Raw genomic sequence first — 20,460 nt, 5'->3', positions numbered from 1 at the left:
AATTGGTTGTTTAACAGTATTTTCATCAACGAAAAACTACTGAACATCATGAATATTTTTGACATTGGGATAACTGGATCTACCGATTATCGTGTTAGTATCTATTTGATTCAACTTTGAACACAATTCTTTTTCTGCGCATATATTTTACCTTGATGACTTGTAACTCAACTTAGTTGAGATAAAACGATTGTATTTTGTTAGCTCAAACCAATAATACCAAAAGTTTTAATAGGTATTCATTCACCCCCTCTAAACATCTAGCCGGTCCTAACAACATATGAGATTGAGTACATGCTGATAGTCATAGACTAAAAAATGAAAGCTAGAGAAATCCATCATTCATTGTTGCAATTGCAATTATTAAATAACAAAAGGACACTTGGTTATTGTATGTTATTGAATTGGTTAAATATAATTTGACATAACATATTGATAAAATAATGAATTCCTTCAAAATCATTGATTAAGAATTGATAAGTGCATTAACCGATATTTGAACAGTCGTTTATTAATTATTTTAATTTAAATTATTTAAATTGTGTTTGTTTCATCCTTTTATTTTAATTTCAATTTAATTTATTAATTTATTCAAGTTTTTGTTCAAGTTAATTAAAGAATTGTTTTTAAGGTAGATTTGTAATATATCAAGTTTTTTTCGGACGATATCCGTACTTGTTATTAAACTTGACATGTACACAGAAATAACAAACAAAATTACATAACGAAAAGTAAATTATTTAAAATAAACATGTAATTAATATGAATTTATAAAAAAATATAATTTCTAATTTTATTTATTATATCAACTAATTTTATCTCAAATAAAATCGTTTCCATGTGCAACGCACGTGCACTGTTCTAATCTATACTATTATAAATATATGAGTTTCAATTGTGAATTTACTCTATTGTCCTTATCTTTATTATTATCTATTAATTACAACTATACATTTACTCTTTTGTCCTTATCCTTATTATTTACTCTATTGTCCTTATCTTTATTATTATCTATTAATTACAATTATACATTTACTCTTTTGTCCTTATCCTTATTATTTATTTACTAATTACTAAACTTTTAATCCTTATCCTTATTATTTATTTACTAATTACTAAACTTTTAAATTCAATAGCAGAGATTAAAATTTGTTTTGTGAAAAAACCTTACAAATAATCTATATATATCTATATCTATCTATACTAATCTATCTATATCTATATATATATACAGATTGAATTGTGAATTTACTCTATTGTCCTTATTATTATTATTATCTATTAATTACAATTATACATTTACTCTTTTGTCCTTATCCTTATTATTTATTTACTAATTACTAAACTTTTAATCCTTATCCTTATTATTTATTTACTAATTACTAAACTTTTAAATTCAATAGCCGAGATTAAAATTTGTTTTGTGAAAAAACCTTACAAATAATCTATATATATCTATATCTATCTATACTAATCTATCTATATCTATATCTATATCTATATACAGATTGAATTGTGAATTTACTCTATTGTCCTTATCTTTATTATTATCTATTAATTACAATTATACATTTACTCTTTTGTCCTTATCCTTATTATTTATTTACTAAATTGTCCTTATCTTTATTATTATCTATTAATTACAATTATACATTTACTCTTTTGTCCTTATCCTTATTATTTATTTACTAATTACTAAACTTTTAATCCTTATCCTTATTATTTATTTACTAATTACTAAACTTTTAAATTCAATAGCCGAGATTAAAATTTGTTTTGTGAAAAAACCTTACAAATAATCTATATCTATCTATATCTATCTATACTAATCTATCTATATCTATATAAATATATTAATGTGAATTGTGAATTTACTCTATTGTCCTTATCTTTATTATTATCTATTAATTACAATTATACATTTACTCTTTTGTCCTTATCCTCATTATTTATTTACTAATTACTAAACTTTTAATCCTTATCCTTATTATTTATTTACTAATTACTAAACTTTTAAATTCAATATCCGAGATTAAAATTTGTTTTGTGAAAAAACCCTACAAATAATCTATATCTATCTATATCTATCTATACTAATCTATACTAATATAAATATATGAATGTGACCTTTATTTAATAATAATCATTAATATATATATATTTTTAAATCAATTTTCAATATATGATGCTAAATACATATTACTAAATAATATATTATCTATTTTATTAATATATTAAGTATATGACTTTCATTTGTGAGCTTACTATTATATTATTTTTTTGTTTTACAATTTGTCATGTTAATGGTGTTATTTAATTCATTTTTTTTCTTAGTTTAATAAGATCATTAATATTGTATTTAACTCAATCAAACTAATTATTATTTTAATTTACTTTAAATTTAATTTTAGTTACTTAAATTTATACATTGCCATCAAATAATAACAGGAAGACAAAGGGAAATGAGTCGGATTGAATAAAAATAAATTATTTATAAATATTAATGTCATACAAAATTTCTTTCTCCCATTTAGAATAAAAATATTTTCAGACTCTTTAAGTGTCAATAAAGATATGTGATTGAGAGAAATATTTGTCTTTAAGTGATTTCAAACATTGTTTTTAAGTTATTTAGTCAATTTTTTTATAAATGCTGCTAAATAAATATTACTAAATAATATGCTCCATTTGATCATTTTGTGTTCTTGCAATGAGAGGAGTTTTTTTTTTTACTCTAGCGTTAACATGTTTGATTGTTATATGTCTTTTGTATTGATCATGTAATTGTGTTTGCATTGTTTATGTGATTTGTTTGTTTGCACAAAGAAAAGAGAAAACAAAATCAAATATCCAACAAAAACGGTTATTTTTCAATTTTTTATTGTTGAGACATTTTGTTAATTTTTAAACACATAATGCATGTTTTCTGTTTGCTTAGATTACTTAGTTTGAAGTGACTTAGAAAATATTAAAAAGATTGAAATATTTATTCGTTTTTACCTTATGTCTCATAATATCAAGAGATAACATTTTTTATTTATTGGGGCAAATGTATTTTCAAACTTCTGTCTATAAATCAATATTTAAATTTTTTACGACATTATTATATTCTCTAATCAATTTTTTTTACTTAAATTGATAGAAGGCATTTTAATTTGAGTTTTTATTTTCTTGCTTATATTATTTTTGTAATATTATTTATCATGAAAATAATAGGTGAACTACAAAATTTGGTAGGTCTAAGAGTTCTCTGGTGAACGACAAATATGGATAAATTATTAAAATATATAATATCCAGTAGATTTTTGGCATGCGATTTTGCTCTAATTCAATGATTATGCATGATTCTAAATTTTAATTATATCACAAGTTAACGCATGTTTTGTTGTTGCTAGATATATTTAGTCAATAGTCTAATATGTTTCTATGGTTTAAGAAAAATTGTGTGACTTTGTATTATATTTTTACGGCTGCTTTTCTAAATGGTTTTATTATGATTTCAAGGCACCATTTTTCATGTGTTTTTTAAAGAAGTGAAATGAATATCTATAAAACGATGACATTAATAAGGCTTCTTCTCTTTATTTGAAAAAAATATTGGAAAATTTATACAAATTGTGAATAATATGAGTTAATATTTAATTTGAGAGTGATTTATGCTTTTTATTGCTCGTATATACTTCAATTTTTTTGTTATTGTACTAAATAAATTATTTTTAAAATTTGAGTTATAATTTTTTTTCTTATCGAGGTTGTTTGTGTTATGATTTTTTTATTCGTTTTGGTTAGTATTGTTGGCGGTAATTGATTTTTCTGATATTATATCATGTGTCTTGTTGTTTATATAAAAACAAGTATGAGAGTACATCAATCAAAGCCACTTATTTTGGGTCTTCTGTTCTACGAAGAGAATAGTAAATGGTTTCTATGAATTATATAATTTCTTGGTTTTTCATACATATAATCTACGAAATGCGTCAAATTTTGAACAAAAAAGTTTTGACAAACATAGTTGATGAAAAAAAAGACATGTTAAATAAAAAAAATAATGTTGTGTATTACTATGTTGGGTGCGATAATTTTCCCTGCTTGGTAGAGCGGTCGAACCGTGGTGCTTGAGCTGCTGTGCGGTTTAAAAGATTTGAGTTGCACAATTACTACTAGCTATAGCTTTTGGTAAAACGACAAACGATCGGTATTACAATTGGTATCAGAGCCAAAGTCACGGGTTCGATTCTCATTGATTGCAAGGAGTGCAATTATTGGGAGGAAGATTGTTGGATGCAATAATTGTCCCTCCTTGCTTGAGCGGTCGAACTGTGGTGCTTGAGCTGCTGCGCGATTTAAAAGATTTTAGTTGCACCATTACTACTAGCTATAGCTTTTGGTAAAGCGGCAAGCGTTCGGTCCTACATACTATGTCCTAATTTCTGTATGATATAATTCAAGCACATTTTTTTATAGATATTTGAAATTAGTCTAATTAAGTAACATGAAACATATACATATATATTAAATCATATTTAAAGCAAAATGTTAAGATCAAGAATGATTCAGATTTAAATTTCAACGAAACATAATGAAGAAGGAATTGAAGAATTGTATGTGTACATTAAGTGTTATATAATGATTATGTTGCTACTTCATGGTTGTGCGACATATGAATGTCATATAAAATTTCAATATTTCTCAATAAAATAGTTTTTTTCAAAAAGAAAAAATTATTCATTTAGAAAAAAAAAATACAAGAAAAACAAATTGTGCATAATTCTCATTCTATTTATAATGGTATGAGAACAATTCTAAAACTTTGTTGATACAATATAACAGATCAATTCTGTGCATTTTATTGAGACATTGAGTCAGTTTCACTTTATTTTCTCCAATATTATCTCGATATATTTCGAGGTGATACGAGATTGTTTTTGTTCCTTTTTTTTGTCAAAGTGTCTAACTAGCTAATTTATAACATATATGATAGTAGCATAGAAAAATCCTTGTCAAATAAAATCATTTTGCAAAATATTGAAATTCAAATAAAATTCTACAATATTTCATCAAATTAATTTTGACTATCATAAAATACTCATCAAATCTAAATGGTTATATTATTAGATGAGATATTGAATAAGACAAATACTTTGACATATATTTGAATGATATCTCATATGCATATCTTAATTACATTATTCGTATCTCTTCTCAAGCTTTTTAAAATACAATAATTAATTTTGTATATCGTTCCACAAGATATAAAATATTATAAAACAAAATATAAACTCGATAGAAGAAAATTTGTTTTGTTTCAATGAATAATATAATATTATGTTCTAAACGCAACAAATGAGATTGAAACTATATCATCATCATGACATGATGCTAGCAATCATTATTTCAAAGCTTCCAAAAAATGACGATCAAGATGACTTTCTTGAATTGTGTCAAATTGAATGAGGACACAATTCTAAGATATAGCCATTTGAAAAAATTCAAGTATTTTTCTCACACTGATTGAGAAATAGTTGTTAAAAATTTATTAATCTTACAACTATATGTTGATAATATGATACTAAATATATAAAAATGATATCACAAATATCACAATATTTGAAGAAGGTGCAACACCATTCATTGATTATGTTGTTGAAGAATATATAGGTTATAAATACTTTTAGTCACAAGTGAAAACTTATCACGAGTAAAAGCATTTTTTCTTAGGAGTTATAGTTGATTATTGTCAAAAGCTGAAAAATCATTTAACAACAAAAAAATAGTCGGAAAAATAAGATTATCAAATAAAAACATTATAGAAAATCGAAAAAATGTCGTGATAAAGAAGCAAACTACGAGCATGTCAGATCCCGGATAAGGATTGTAAATAACATAATATATGTAAAAGACGATCAGATACTTGTTGAGCATATCAAAATAATTATATGTATATTATAACAAACTACGACAAAGAGCTGTTGAGTTGTCAAAATCAACGAAGAAGTATATTGGAAAGTGTGTCAAGTGGATAAGATATTTCCTCTGATTTATATACCGTCTATGGTCATGATTTTTTTATTTTTTATGGTTTAGTTTGTTTCAGTTGATAAATGTTAATAACCATGTTTTAATTCATTTAAATATTATTAAAATTTAGTACATATATTTTCAGTAGTTTAGTTTTTTACGTGCAACGCACGTGCATTTTTCTAGTATATATATATATATAGATATATATATATATTTGGTAGGCTAACGACATGCCACCGCGCACATGCACAAGCATCAAAATAGAAGATTAATCAAGCTAGCGTAGTAATTATATGATCCATTAATGTGGCTGCACACTTTGAACTAGGATACATGGCTAGCTTCCGACAATTACTTCACAAAGGGGAAAAAAAAATTTCAAACGCAGAGCTGCATGGATTAACAATTCCCGCACAGGATGGCAGCCCATGGCCAGAAAATTGGCGGACCAACTCCTATCCCAACGCTTATGCCTGCCTACAGTGACGGGGGAACTTTCACCGCAGGGGAAAATTTTTGAAGTCCCGTATCATAATAATGGTTAACTTAATACCTACGTATAACCATTTGGATGCATATGAGCATATCCCTAATACGGATATCCTAGTACAAATCCCGTTTGAATAAGAGATCTGCGGGCCACATTTAATTTGTTTATACACCAAAAAACATCAAGCTATCATCAGTTAAGAAAATTGTGTTCATCAGAAAGCAGTCCCATGTAACCAACACACACTCGTACAAACACAATTAACCAGGATCAATGTACACTATATTTGCCACACAGGCCAACTCAATCAGTAATTAAGTAACGAGTACTTCACTCTCACTACAATTCTCCCTTTCTCTACACCAAGCTTGCCGCCTGTCACCAACCAGTGGCCGGGGTTATCTTCGGGCCCCTTTCTCATTTCAGACATGTCTATAAATTTTGCCAACTTGTTCCCGACATAGTTTTCCTCCAAACTCGAACTCGAACCCGACTCATCCTCATTTTCCATACTACTATGTTTTTTCGACTTATCGTTTGGAACATGATCCCATAAAGATCTCCTTACCGTGCATCCAGGAAGCTTCGAATACAATAGCTTCATATGCAAGACGTTTCTTGACCCGAAATCCCAAACACCTAGTTGAGCCCCAGTGACAATGTACACACCGATGAGATCACTGATGAAGGTTTCTGGGTTCTCAACTGGTGCGGTGCTCACGTGAGAGAATTTTTTCCACTTTACCGGCTCAAACCATCTGCTGTCTTGTTCTTCAGGCCCCTGCCATTTTGGAGCACCTATTGCTATGTGTGAATCCCAGTACGGAAGGAGGATCTTTGGAAGAGACACAAGGTGTTGAAGATGGATACTGACCCGGTTTTGCTTTGATCCTTCAAGACACAATCGCATCCCAGTTACGGGTTTCCGGCCGACTGATACCTGCATAATTCATATCAAGACAAAATACAAATTTATCTGTATGCCATATACCAACACAACAGGAAAAAAAGTTTCAAGCTTGAAGTCAACTCTTAATGATTCGCTTAAAGATTAACTTGTATTGCAACGAATGCCATGAAAAAGATGCACTAATTCTTAAACCTCACTTTACTCGAACAACTTTTTCATGCCTTTCAATTTATTTTGATTTGGAAAAAAAATGAAACCTTTGAGCATGCAGTTTATATTAGAATTCATCAAAACGATTTCATGTCTGGAAAGCAGATAAAGGATATATTCTATCCCCACTTCCAGTTTCAGTTAGCAATCCCCAAAGAACAAATAAATGAATCAATAGATGATGTAGGTTATACACGTTTACAATCATAAATAAACTCGAACATACTTGCTCTTGGCTGACATAAAGCTTTTGGCCCATCATGCTAAATTGTAAGGATGGGCACACAGGTTCCTTTCTTGGTTGCCCAGGAAAAATATTCTGTATGGGGGCCCATACTCGAGGGACCTGAAACTCCAGAAAATATCTTAGCTCTTCGATCTGAGGCTTGTCTGCAAAAGATTATTAATTGTGATCTTTCAGACAAAACGTTCCAAACAACACCATCGAGTCACTCTAAATCCTTAATGGGAGGAGATCATCCAGAAGACAAAGAAGAAATTTCTTACACTCAAGGTAGAGCGAGATGGCGCGAGACAAATGTTCCTTTCCTCTAATTCCGTCAAGAAGTTCGGTTATCGGAAAAAATGACATTTCAATGACATCTGGAGAAGATTGGACTGTTGTCGCCCATTGGGTGTGGCTTTGCTCCAGGTCATCCCCTCCCCTTCTTCTGAATATGACAGTAACATCCTGCACGAGACACAAAAAATTCTTTAGGTGTGATTCTAGATTAAGCATTGCTTCAATTTCGACAAGCATTCCACTTGCAAGAGCAAATAAATTTATTGACACCATTTATTACTAATACCAAACTTCGGTGCCTAATAACATATTACACCAACAATTTAATTAGCAGAAGAGAAGTTTGGACTTCAGGGAGGGAAAAAAAAGGATCACGCCCAATTAAATGCAACACCTACTCAAGAATAGGGGTGCAAACGAACCGAATCGAGCCGAATAATAGTAAAAAAGTCAGGCTCGAATTCGGCTCGAAATAGGTATATTCGAGTTCGAGCTCGATTCGAAGTTCGATAATTTCAAATATTTGGGCTCGAGCTCGGCTCGAAATGAAGTTCGAGTTCGAGTTCGGCTCGAAATATTCGAATATATTCGTGAACTATTCGAATTATTGCTCGGATATTAAGGTTTGAAAGCTCGAAATGCTCGAAATATTCGAAATGTATGTATATATATATATATATATATATATATATATATATATATATATAATTATATTATATTAATAAAATATTAAGGCTCGCGAACTATCGAACAAAATAATTTGAGCTCGAGTTCGGCTCGAAAAAAAGTTCGAACGTGTTCGAGTTCGGCTCAAATTCGATAAGTTCGAATACGAATCGAATATTTATCGAGCCGGCTCGAAAAACTCGCGAACATGTTCGGTTCGTTTGCAGCCCTACTCAAGAAGCAGTCTGTCATCAAGGCATACAATCTACATCATCATCATCCAAATACGATTCTCCACAACAAGGACTATTTAATCAATAATGATGAAGACTTTCGAACATAACGAATGCTAATGAACCCAACATTTTGAAGCACATAATCTCTTTCAAAATAATGTTAAAACAAAAATCAATCCTTAATCTATTAGCATTTGTCACAAATATCAAATTGGCAATGCGTAGCAACTTAAAGTGATGACCTATATCAGCTGAAAAGGTTGGCGAATTGCTTTATATCAGTGATTAACATCTTTTCTGGCAAAAATTTCATCTTCAAGTATAGGTCAGCCACAATAGACATGATTAGAAAGATTTGTGACATACTGGGAGCGCTTAGTATCAATAGAAAGGGATTTTAGTGGGTTAAGAATTACAAGAAAATTTGCACAATGGAACCAGAAAAATCAACCTTACCAGAAACTTAAATAAAATTCTTCCGTAAATAATAACGTGATCCAAGGGATGCAAAAAACAATATGTCAAAGAATGCAAAAAATGATATCATTCTTACATAACATCTCCTATTCATTTTACTGGGATTGACAAATGTCCCAAGGTCGTCTTATTTTATACTATGCAGCTGAGTTTCATTTTTTCAGTTTAAAATCACCATATCCGCATTCTCAGTTACACAGCACAAGCATATCAACAAGGCAAGTTTCCAAGTTCTCGGCAATTTATTTCTTCGATCACTAGTTGGTGTGCTATACAATGGTCAAATTCCACACCCTTGCGTGAGAGGAAGAGGAAGTGCAAAAACACAATGAGCAATTATCTTTCTGTTTCATGTAGACAATAACAAGGTTCAACATACTTCTTTACCGCTACCAGAGAGATAACGTTCAGTAGCTGGTTGTGGGTAAATCCCTTGGCTGTTGAACAGAGAAGGATCAGTGCCCTGAATTATTCAAACAGGTAGGAAAATGTGAAACCAATGAAGTGGAACTAGACAGATGAGAAAATGATGTACCAAAAATCAAGAAACATAAAACAAGAAATAGTGGAACTAGCCTTATCCTTGAAACTCAATAGACCTGAACTTGCAAGCCCTTCTGTGCTTGAAAACCTTTGGTTTCCAATATCTTGAACATAATTCTTGATTTCCATCATAGACAGAGGAGATGATAGGTGCTGTTTGACATAGATCACATCTTTACCGCCAATAGTTACGGACGTAATAACGTGTGTGCCAAAATTTTCGATGAAGCTGTCCGTAGTTACAACAATTGAGTGTCGCATACCTTGTAAAAGATGTAAGCATAAAAATTTTGAAAAATGTCTACCAGTCTATACCTCGCTAAAGCAGGTGGGTCCCATGATGTTGGGACTGCTCTTTTAACATTTTCATTCAAAACCATGGGTGATTTAACAAGCTGGATCTTAGCCAGAGGAATAAAATATCCATCCATGCAAAGGGATTTTGTGGCAGCAGCATCCACGTGCTTAGAACCAGTGAAGCTGAATGCAGCATTGAAACTACCAAGTGGGGTATATCCAGAGAGAGCAGCCATTTTGTTAAAGTATTCTACCATCTGCATTCATGTTTCACTTAGTAAGAGGTTACATTCTGACATTACAATGAACTCATATTAACTCGGAATGGTAGTGGAAAAGCATCAAAAGTTGATGAATAATCATACATTCACTATCAATCACTACTATAGGGTTTATTGGGCTATATCATAGTCAATGCCAATCATCACAGCATTCATCAGATGAAGAGGTACAAGCATGAGGGAACAAAAGAAGTGTAGACAAAGGCTAATGCAACCGCTGTTTGTGTAATCTAAATGGACCAAAATGGAGGAGAAAACAAGAAGTGTCCCCTAATCAAGTCAAGGTGGAAAAACAACGAAATTCATTCAGTACATGAGGATAAAACAAAGGCCTCAATTTCCATCTTTATCATGGTTCACCAAAACAGTCACATAAGGTGTCGTGGAGGTTGTCGTTCCAGTTTCATATCTCCAGTTCCATAGAGATTTCATAGTACGGTCGTGGTGACCGTCACGGATTTATTCTAGGAAAAAAAATTAAAATTTTGGAAATATATATTTAATGAGAAAAGATCACAAAATTTGGAGAAAATTGGGGGGGAAAACGTTCCTCAACGGCTGAGGGTTCAGTGCGGAATTTTGTCGTGTCAGCGTACTCAGAAAGGCTGGGATGGCGAACCGTGATCAACCAACCCCTGCTCCATTCAAATTTTCATTTTAAATCTAATAAAAAAGTTGAAGCAATTATTTACCACATATTTTGAGTTATGACTGTGAGACGATGTTTTCTTTAGCAATAGATCTAAATGCAGGGAGGTTCGCAACAGATAACTCAAATGACAACATATTATCTTACATAGAAGCATGAGTCTTTCTGAGGCACATTTGGAGTATGATCACTTTGAATACAAACTCTTAGTAATTTATGGTATGAGAACTCCGGATACAAACTCTTGGTAATTTATGGTATGAGAACTCATATAGAATTGAAGTAATTTCATGATTCTCACACTGATTTTCCATCACCTGTTATTCTTCTTGCGAGAAATATAAGTCGTCCATTTTCCATCACACTAATTTCATGATTCTCACACTATTTTCATCTTTATCTTCTCTATATCCGTATGATTTTACCAATTAAAGTCCTAGCAGCATGATTTAATCCAAAGGCATATGATGGCATAAAGAGAGCAGCGGATTCACTTACTTATAATAGGAATAAGAGGGAGGGGGTAAGAAAGGGTATCTCCAATAAACTTCAGTTCATAAAAAATCTAAAATTAGCCTATCCTTCACACGCCTTGGCTACACCTATTCTTTTTCTTATCCTTTCTTGAATATTATTGTGTTGAAACAAAAAGCATCATCTTGCAATCAGCCTATTAGGCCCTATTTACATCCCGATTGAAAAGAAATGGCAGAATTCGAAAAAAAGTAACATTAAAAAAGACTATTACATTTTATCAACTGTTTACCTCAGTATAACTGCAAACACCAAAGCCATCACGGCCACTTGGCTCCTGTGAATTCTTGATATCCCTTGAAACATTACGAACAAGTAAGTTTTCGGTTAAGTACAGATTTCTCGTATTCTTTTCATCAATTTCCACAATTTTTGACCCTGCAACACCTTTACAATAAAGCAACCTCGTATCATAGTTCACGTCAAACCCCCTTCCCAATGCCTGCACCGAATTCACAGCTGTGTGCAAAGCTGCCGCATTTTCCTCCATATCATCACTCCAGCCTCCCCACCCCTTCCTCCGCCCACCAGCTAAAATAAACAAATCCCTGAAATTCTCAGAACCTCAATAGTCCAATACAAATCCAAGAGATCCCAGTCCGATTCAATAGCAAAAAAGAGACTTCCAGCAATAAAGATTCAATCTTTCAATCAGGATAAAAGACCCAATTTAAACTCAATCTCATTGAGCGGGGCTCAGTAAATTTCTTGCCCTGGCATACAGCAGAAAACGTAGAATTCAACCATAAACTAAATCTTAACTCTTGCAGATCGGATAACCATAAAGCTCGATCTAACTTCGAAGGCAAAATCTCCCTCTCTCAGAAATTAAAAATATTAAAAAATCAGAAGCAAAAACCAAGTCTTTTTCGATGGCGACTAATGACAAATTACCAAGAAAAGATTTACGCCTAGAAAAAGGAAAGAACTTTGAGTTTGAGGATAATTTTCTCACAGATCTTGAACCTTCTTATATTAAAATTTTCAGGTTTCACTCGGGGTCACTAATCTTGATGTACGTATCTAACAGATTAACATACATTGTGTGTACGTTTGTCTGACCACTGGGCGTTGACTGCACTCTTTTCATTCATTCACGAATGTCACCAGACAAAAGCCCTTATAATCTGACCGTCGAATTGGATTATTTCCTATATCCGACGGAAGGGTTAGGATCCGGAAAAAGAGTTGACTCTGACTCGTGTGAGATGCAAGTTACCGTCTTTGTGGGCATTTACTATTTTTAAAAAAGAATCATTCCTTCGTCATTCATTCATTATTAAATTGAATCACACAATACATCAAGTAAACCAGATTTTTTTAAGTTTCTTTTGAAAAAAAACGACTTTATAACCAGTTTTAATACAGTTTAATTTGGTTGTTTTTGCTAAATTGATGAACAGTCAAAGACTAAATGTAGTAGGAATATTTTGTTCCCTTTGTTTTAATGATAAATGTCGTTTTATGTCTACATATTACCAAAAGAATTGAAGTCGATAAAAACATACACACATACTAAAAGCCAAAAAAAAGAGAAAAAAAACCCTCATGGGGAACTTGGTGGCAACTGGCATGTTCCTTGGTTCCATTTCCTTAGAAGGCCAGGTATGGAAATCAGTCAAGTTTAAGCCGGAGCATCAATAATATGAGCAAGTTTCAAGAACTCATGAGATAATTTTTCTGCAGATAAGTGTGAAATTGTGTTCTAGTGATAATTTTTCTGATGACAAGTGCAAAAGCTTCAGCAGATTGTATTCTAAGGATGCTCAAATCTAACAGCAAAAAAAATAGCAAAAACCGCATAGTTGGGTAAACATAACTGGGAAGTTTTCTCAGTTTCAAGTGCTAGAACACAGACCAATGCTAAGATGTGTCACAACTCACAACAATCCGGGATCATCGTTCGAGTCATTCATTGATAGTGCTTCTAAAACTTCTCCAAGTTATAGTTTCCACCACATCGGTAGCTTTCATGTTGATCACGTCGAGAAATTCATAGCAAAAACACTACATTAATTCACTGATAATATAATAATCGATATGTTGACAAATTATTATGCTTCACACATTGTTTTTAAATAAATTATTTTTTAAAAAAAAAATTACTCTATCGACAATTAAAATTCTCTAAAAAATATATTTGGTATTTTCTTATATATATATAAAAAAAAGACCATCAAGTTTAGACTCATTTTATTCTATATTCGAGTAGGTCTCTTTTGAGACAGTTTCACGATCTTTATTCATAAAACGGTCAACTTTGTCTATGTTTACAATAAAAAGTAATGATTTTTTATGGATGAATCAAATAAAATACTCGTTTCACAAAATTGATCAGTGAGACCGTCACACATAAGTTTTTGTATTTTTTTCACGTATAACATTTGACTATTCAACGATAAATTATTGATTATATTTCTATTTTTTCTGTATATTATTAAACATATCTTCATTCTTCATGTATAAAATCTAACTCGGTTTTTCTATAAAAAAAAAATCATATTAGCTGATAAACTTTTATTTTTATTCTAAATTAACATATATTTATTTTCACGTATAGTTAGTGACATGAATAGCATTTATTTATCATGGATTTTTATATATGATGATGTTATAATTAAAATTAAGAACGAAATTAAAATAAAAACTAGTTAATCAGACAGAGAAATTCGGGCCAATATCTAACACATTTCAACTCTAAATCTTGTATGGCCTAATTTGACCCATAAGTTACCAGATCCACTTTAATAAGCGCATGGTGACCCGACCCATTTGATGTAGTCTCAAAGTCTCAAAGGGATAGAAGTCATCAGCTAAAAAAGAAATACATACCTCGGGGCTCAAATTTTGGCTCTATCAACTTCTTCATCCTCCTACATTTTCTAAATGTTTAGATATTCTTTACAAAGAAAAATCTCTAATTTGGAGACTCAAGCGACAGATTTTTTTCGAAAAAGTATTTTTTTTTTCCAAATTATCTAAAGATAGTGAGACGAACACGCTAAAGAATCTTGCTGCACCAAATTAAATTGTAATATCTATCATCCTAGAAGTTGGGTTTCGACAAATTCAATAGATTTTCTTATTTCAAGCGATCGAGTATACCATGCAATACTTCGAGATGGCACAAAAATGGCGGGCCAGCTAGCTAGGGGCTTCGAAGCTTCAAAATGGCAAATAACCTGGTCGTGGACTGTAATGCAATGCACGTAATTATTAATAAAAACACAAATCAAGACGTGATTACTACGTTTAATATATGAACACGTCCATTCATATTGAATCAAATGCAAAAAAGTTCATATATGACCTTTCATTTGCCATCATCGGTAATAAACTTGCCTGTATAGAGTATCAGATCATGCCTGCCAAAAGACGTTGGCAGCTTCCATCGTCGCGGAAGACTCCGCCGCCGTCCCCGATCCCCACGGGTAAAAGCTCTCGGTCCGCCGCGGGTCCAGTTCTATCCGACTACGTACATCGATAAGTCTTTAATTGTCCCCGTGTTAACTCTTCCTCAACGCGTACGTCGGCATAAGCTGGAGGAAATCAGTTATGGCTCGCTTCTGTTCAGAGAAACCGATTCTGTGAGAGGTTTCCTTAGATTGTCTAGGGAGTACGGAGTGTTCAGGAACAGTGATCATGGGATTCCATTTCCGGCGGAGGATCTGAGGTTGGCTCTGGCTAATAGTGATCGGATTTTCAGATCAACGGTTGAGTGCTTAACCAGTTACGGGGATCACGAGAAGCTTGTGTGGCGCGGCGATGACCAAGAGATGATGGAGAAGGCTAGCACTGTGATTGGAGATTACAATTTTCAGAGCCTCTGGAAAATCATGGAGAATGTGGCTGGTAAACTGGAAGAAATTGCGGATGGATTGGCTAAGGTAACGGATGAAATCTTTACAAAGCAATCAAGAATACGGATTCGGGTGAAAGAACCCACGTTGAGCATTTACAGATACCATCGAGCTAACATCATCGATTGAATTTCGTCGGTCACCGACGAAACGAATCAAGAATCCGGGCCATATGCTTTGAGCCTTCATGTTTGCTGGAGTCAGGAGAACTCTGTGTGCAAAGAGACGGCGGAGAATTATTATTTGGCACCAGCGCCGATGCCATTGTAGTCACCATGGGGAAACAGATTGAGGTGAGTCAGGTTGTCTTAGCCAACTTTAGAAGTAAAAATTAGGACATAGGGATCAATTTATATTTTTATAAATACTTTTATATAAAAAATTGACGTATTTAAATAGTTAAAAATTAAAATCTTTTGGAAAATGGGTCTATAACAAACAGCAATGCTGTGTTTTAGTCTCCTCAACAGGAAAAAAGGCCAATACTTTCTCAGAAAAAACATGTTTTTTACAAGATTAATCCAAATAGAGCAAAAACCAAAGAGTTGGAGGATCTTGAATTATTTTTTTTAAAAAAAACCCAAACCACTCGACCATAAAATCTAGTTTTTTGGGAAATTAGCGCTACAAAGTGACCTGAATTAATTTCTGATGCTATAATATGTTAGAGTTTGATCTTATCAACTAACGTTTTTCAAAGATTGAAGGCAAAATTCACCACATTTCTTCCATATTATGATATTCAGACCAAACAACTACTGGAAGAACCAAAATACAAAATATTCCGATTTAGAGGATGAATTTGGTTAGGCAAAAACTTGTGTAAGACGGTCTCACGGGTCGTATTTTGTGAGACGGATCTCTTATTTGGGTCATCCATAGAAAAATATTACTTTTATGCTAAGGGTATTACTTTTTATTGTGAATATAGGTAGGGTGACCCGTCTCATGATAAAGATTCGTGAGACCGTCTCACAAATGACCTACTCATTTAGTTATTATACCAGCCGCATCTTGCAGGAGGATTTAATTCAAGATAAGTCACATAGCCCGCCCAACTGAGATAGAAATATGAACCAAGTAGACCACTTTTAAAGATTGCGGTTCTCTTCCAAGTTTGAACTGAAAACAATAATGGGCTCAAAAGTTAAGCCTTATATTGACACATATGGGAATGCATCGAGCTAATTCTTCTTTATTTATGTCAAATCTGGCCTAATTAGTAGATAATGACCAACATTTTAAACTAAACATTTTTTTAATGCAGCAATGGAGCCACGGCAGATTCAAGTCTGCTTAAAGGGAACTAACGTTCAAGCCACACCTTCACTCGAACAGACCCTCGATTTCGATCGAGCAAAAATGGTCATCTTCGAACTCAAAAGATGTCAACGAGACAGTACGTGAGATGGTATGAGGCCTATATTTTCTTAAATCTTTCAATCTAAATACAACATAAATTCAAAAAGAAAATATTTTGAAGGCTTCGTTTTTTCGATCGATCATAACAAAATTTTAAAAAAGCATTGATATCGATATTTGCACTCACAATTTCTTCGAATCGGATTAAAATCGAGCAAGTCAACGCGTTTATATTTTTTATTAGTATATATTAAAAATCTTCTTGGAATCTCTTCCGGAAGTCGACTTTAATCTTTTTACTTCTCCTAATCTTTCGAGAATCTCTTTCGGAAGTTGACTTTAATACACTAACACTACATAATCTCGTGTTAATTGTTTAGTATTATTTGATCAAATTAAAAATAATAATAATACATACAACACGTGTATATCTTTTATTATAATATATATATTAAAAAAAAAAGAAGCAAATGGATGTTTCAAATTAAATTGGATAAACGGCATGATTGCAATGTAAGCATAAATGATTGGTGCAAGGTAGTGGGTACGTACAAATTGACAAGTACTTTATAATATGGAGACATATATTATATAATTATAAATATGTATATATGTCAAACAGTAAAGATAATTTTTCATATATATCCAGTGATTGTCAATAAAACAAAAATATATTACGTGCTCGGCTCTTATAATTCAGAAAACATATAGTTAGATTTAAATCATATCTTAATTTTTGTTTAAACATATATATACAAAGTTCATTATGAATATTTTGCAAAATATATAGTAAACATTGAAAGTAAGAGAGAAAATAAAATTGTTAAAAAGAGTAAACTATAGCAACCACATACAAAATTCAATTGATTGTCTTCATATTGATACAAAAATAATTTAATAATTAAGTTGTAATGTTTCTATCAGTACCCCCACAAAAATCTAGTGACACGCCCTTTAAGATTTCCCTTTTTGAACGATCATATTCAATTACAGTGCGCACAACTCACAAGTCTCACCGCATTTTTTTTTAATAAAAAAAAAGAAAAAATAAAAACCAAAGGATATGTTATAGAGTAAGTCTCATGTGGGACCGTCTCACGGATATTAATCTATGAGATGAGTCAACCCTATCCATATTCACAATAAAAAGTAATACTCTTAGCATAAAAAATAATATTTTTTAATCCATGACTCAACTAAGAGATCCGTCTCACAAATTCGATCCGTGAGACCGTCTCAAACAAGTTGTTGTCATTTTATAATCTCACTTAAGCTTTTCGTCATAAAAAAGGGAATGCAAACAATTTTTGCATTTTATTTTCCCAAATGTTTAAAATTTCTACAGTAATGGTATCTTATTGTCTATATTTTGTAATTTGTATCAATATAAGAATAATTAGTTTTCGTTTAATCAGAAATAATAATTATAAATTTATATTAAAAAAATACTTAGATTGCTAATCGGAAGTAATGCAGGTCATAAAGTGATTATTCCCAGATTGTCATTGACTCCTTCTGATACAAGACTTCCTTTCAAATTTCAACGAAGACAGTTTCCTTTGATTGTATCATATGCAATGACAATCAACAAAAGCCAGGGGCAATCCTTATCTCATGTAGGACTTCTTTTGAAAAAACCAGTTTTTAGTCATGGTCAGTTGTATGTCGCTGTATCCAGAGTGACAAATCCTAAAGGTCTAAAAATTTTGATATGTGATAGTGATAGTAGCAAAAAAAATTCAACGACAAATGTTATATTTAAAGAAATTTTTCAGAATATGTGAAAATTTTGTTTCTTAATTGTATGATTTATATTCATTTTTTTTGTATTTAAAAATCTATATAAATTAGCATAGTAATTAATTTCATCTCGTGCATCGCACGGATTAGATACTAGTTATTATTACAACATACGCGAAAAAGGAGGATCGAACCCGAAAGGAGAGCAGCTAATCTTGTAGATTGCTAGTTTTGGGTAGGGTGAAATAAAGAGAGACATGAGGCGAAGACATTTAGTACTGTGTGCACTCGTGTGGCCTTTCTTCCAGGTTGATTAAAGTCAAATCAATTAATAATTCTTTGTCGGCCCAGCTCCTGTGTGCCAATTACATCGAATCTTTTAAGATAGCCTCATCTTAGGTGAAATTACTAAAATAAAATGTTACTAAAACTCTCTCTATAATTTATTTTGAAGAAATAATTTCATTAAACTAAATCGGATAGGTGAAAGAATAACTCAGGACGAGTCATAAAATCAATTTTTTTAGCCAAAAAATGCTTTAAAAAAGTAGATTTTTTTAAAAAAAAATTACATAAAAAATATCAAAATCAGATATGGTAAAGATATATTAGTTTTCTCTTTTTATTATTATTTTTCTCGTATGAATGACGAAAAATATAGGAAAAAACAGGTGTTGCAAGAGGGATTCGTCGGGAAAAATTCCTCAGAGAAAAAATATTTGATATACACATTACATAAACCATTAAAAAAAAAAGGATTTTCGGTGTAAAAAATATATGCAAATTAGTTTCGAGATTATATTTTATTCCACGGGTTTTTCAAAAATAAAAACAAGGCTTGTTAGTAATGAGTAGGTCTTGTGAGACGGTCTCACGAATCATTATTTGTGAGATGGATAAACTCTACCGATATTCGTAATAAAAAATAATACTTTTAACATAAAAAATAATACTTTTTCATAGATAACTCAAATAAGATATACAATTTGGGAGACTCTCTCACATAAATTTTTTGCCGTTAATAGTTTGTCCATCATGTTATGATGTCATCAATCCAGCATTTTTATATTACTAGAAACATTTTGTCCATATTTGGTGATGGCTCACTTACCAAGTCATTTTGTAATCTGGGCATAGATAAATTTGACCAAAACATTTTACAGATGACATTTCAACTCAAATAATGACATACATACACACACACACATCAAACACCACTCATTTTATCAAGCTTATAGCTACTATGTAATTTAAATATTTTAAATTGTATAATAACAATTTTATATTATTTTAATCAATTTCTCCTTAAATTATAATTATTTTATTTTTCTCCAACAATCAATATCCCTTTAGTAAAACCAATTAGAAAACCAATAGCTCATTGTTGTAACTCAACTTTTTAAAATTGTAACATTTTTATCGCCTTTCCCTATTTCTTGAAAAAAATTATATAATGCCAAATATATATATCATTTTCATACACACAATAATTTGTACAATATCTACATACATAGTGGAGAGATGGATACGAGTCATGGGGTGGTGCATTAATTATATATTGATCGGTGTAGATGGGATTGAAGGGGACAATTATTTTGTTTAATTTATTATTAGCTAGCATTGTGTGTGGAGGGGTCCCGACGGTGTTGACCATTGATTCT

General features: G+C 31.6%; 1 protein-coding gene across 2 annotated transcripts; it reads right to left on the bottom strand.

The window, feature by feature from the left end:
* Window positions 1-6,684: 6,684 nt before the first annotated feature.
* LOC140839943 (MACPF domain-containing protein CAD1-like) lies at window positions 6,685-13,035 on the bottom strand. 2 transcript variants are annotated; one of them, XM_073206958.1, is made up of 8 exons: window positions 12,718-13,035; window positions 12,070-12,655; window positions 10,392-10,630; window positions 10,110-10,305; window positions 9,913-9,996; window positions 8,139-8,322; window positions 7,858-8,021; window positions 6,685-7,451 (listed from the first exon to the last, which is right to left on the bottom strand). In XM_073206958.1, the coding sequence occupies exons 2-8, from the start codon at window positions 12,325-12,327 to the stop codon at window positions 6,819-6,821; spliced, it is 1,758 nt and encodes a 585-aa protein (XP_073063059.1). In that variant the 5' UTR covers window positions 12,328-12,655; window positions 12,718-13,035; the 3' UTR covers window positions 6,685-6,818. The 2 variants fall into 2 exon arrangements, with proteins under 2 accessions (XP_073063059.1, XP_073063058.1); XM_073206957.1 differs by having other exon boundaries at window positions 12,070-13,035.
* Window positions 13,036-20,460: the final 7,425 nt, after the last annotated feature.

Source organism: Primulina eburnea, chromosome 8 (assembly GCF_022965805.1).
Source record: "Primulina eburnea isolate SZY01 chromosome 8, ASM2296580v1, whole genome shotgun sequence".
NCBI classification, from domain to species: domain Eukaryota; kingdom Viridiplantae; phylum Streptophyta; class Magnoliopsida; order Lamiales; family Gesneriaceae; genus Primulina; species Primulina eburnea.
Note: the sequence above shows the minus strand (reverse complement) of the source record. Positions and strands in the feature narration are given on the sequence as shown.

Coding starts and splice junctions, on each gene's coding strand:
- LOC140839943 (XM_073206957.1), bottom strand. CDS start 12,327: ATGGAGGAAAATGCGGCAGCTTTGCACACAGCTGTGAATTCGGTGCAG. Junction 10,306..10,391: donor GACCCACCTGCTTTAGCGAG/GTATAGACTGGT, acceptor AACTACGGACAG/CTTCATCGAAAATTTTGGCA. Junction 7,452..7,857: donor TTTATGTCAGCCAAGAGCAA/GTATGTTCGAGT, acceptor TGAATTATGCAG/GTATCAGTCGGCCGGAAACC.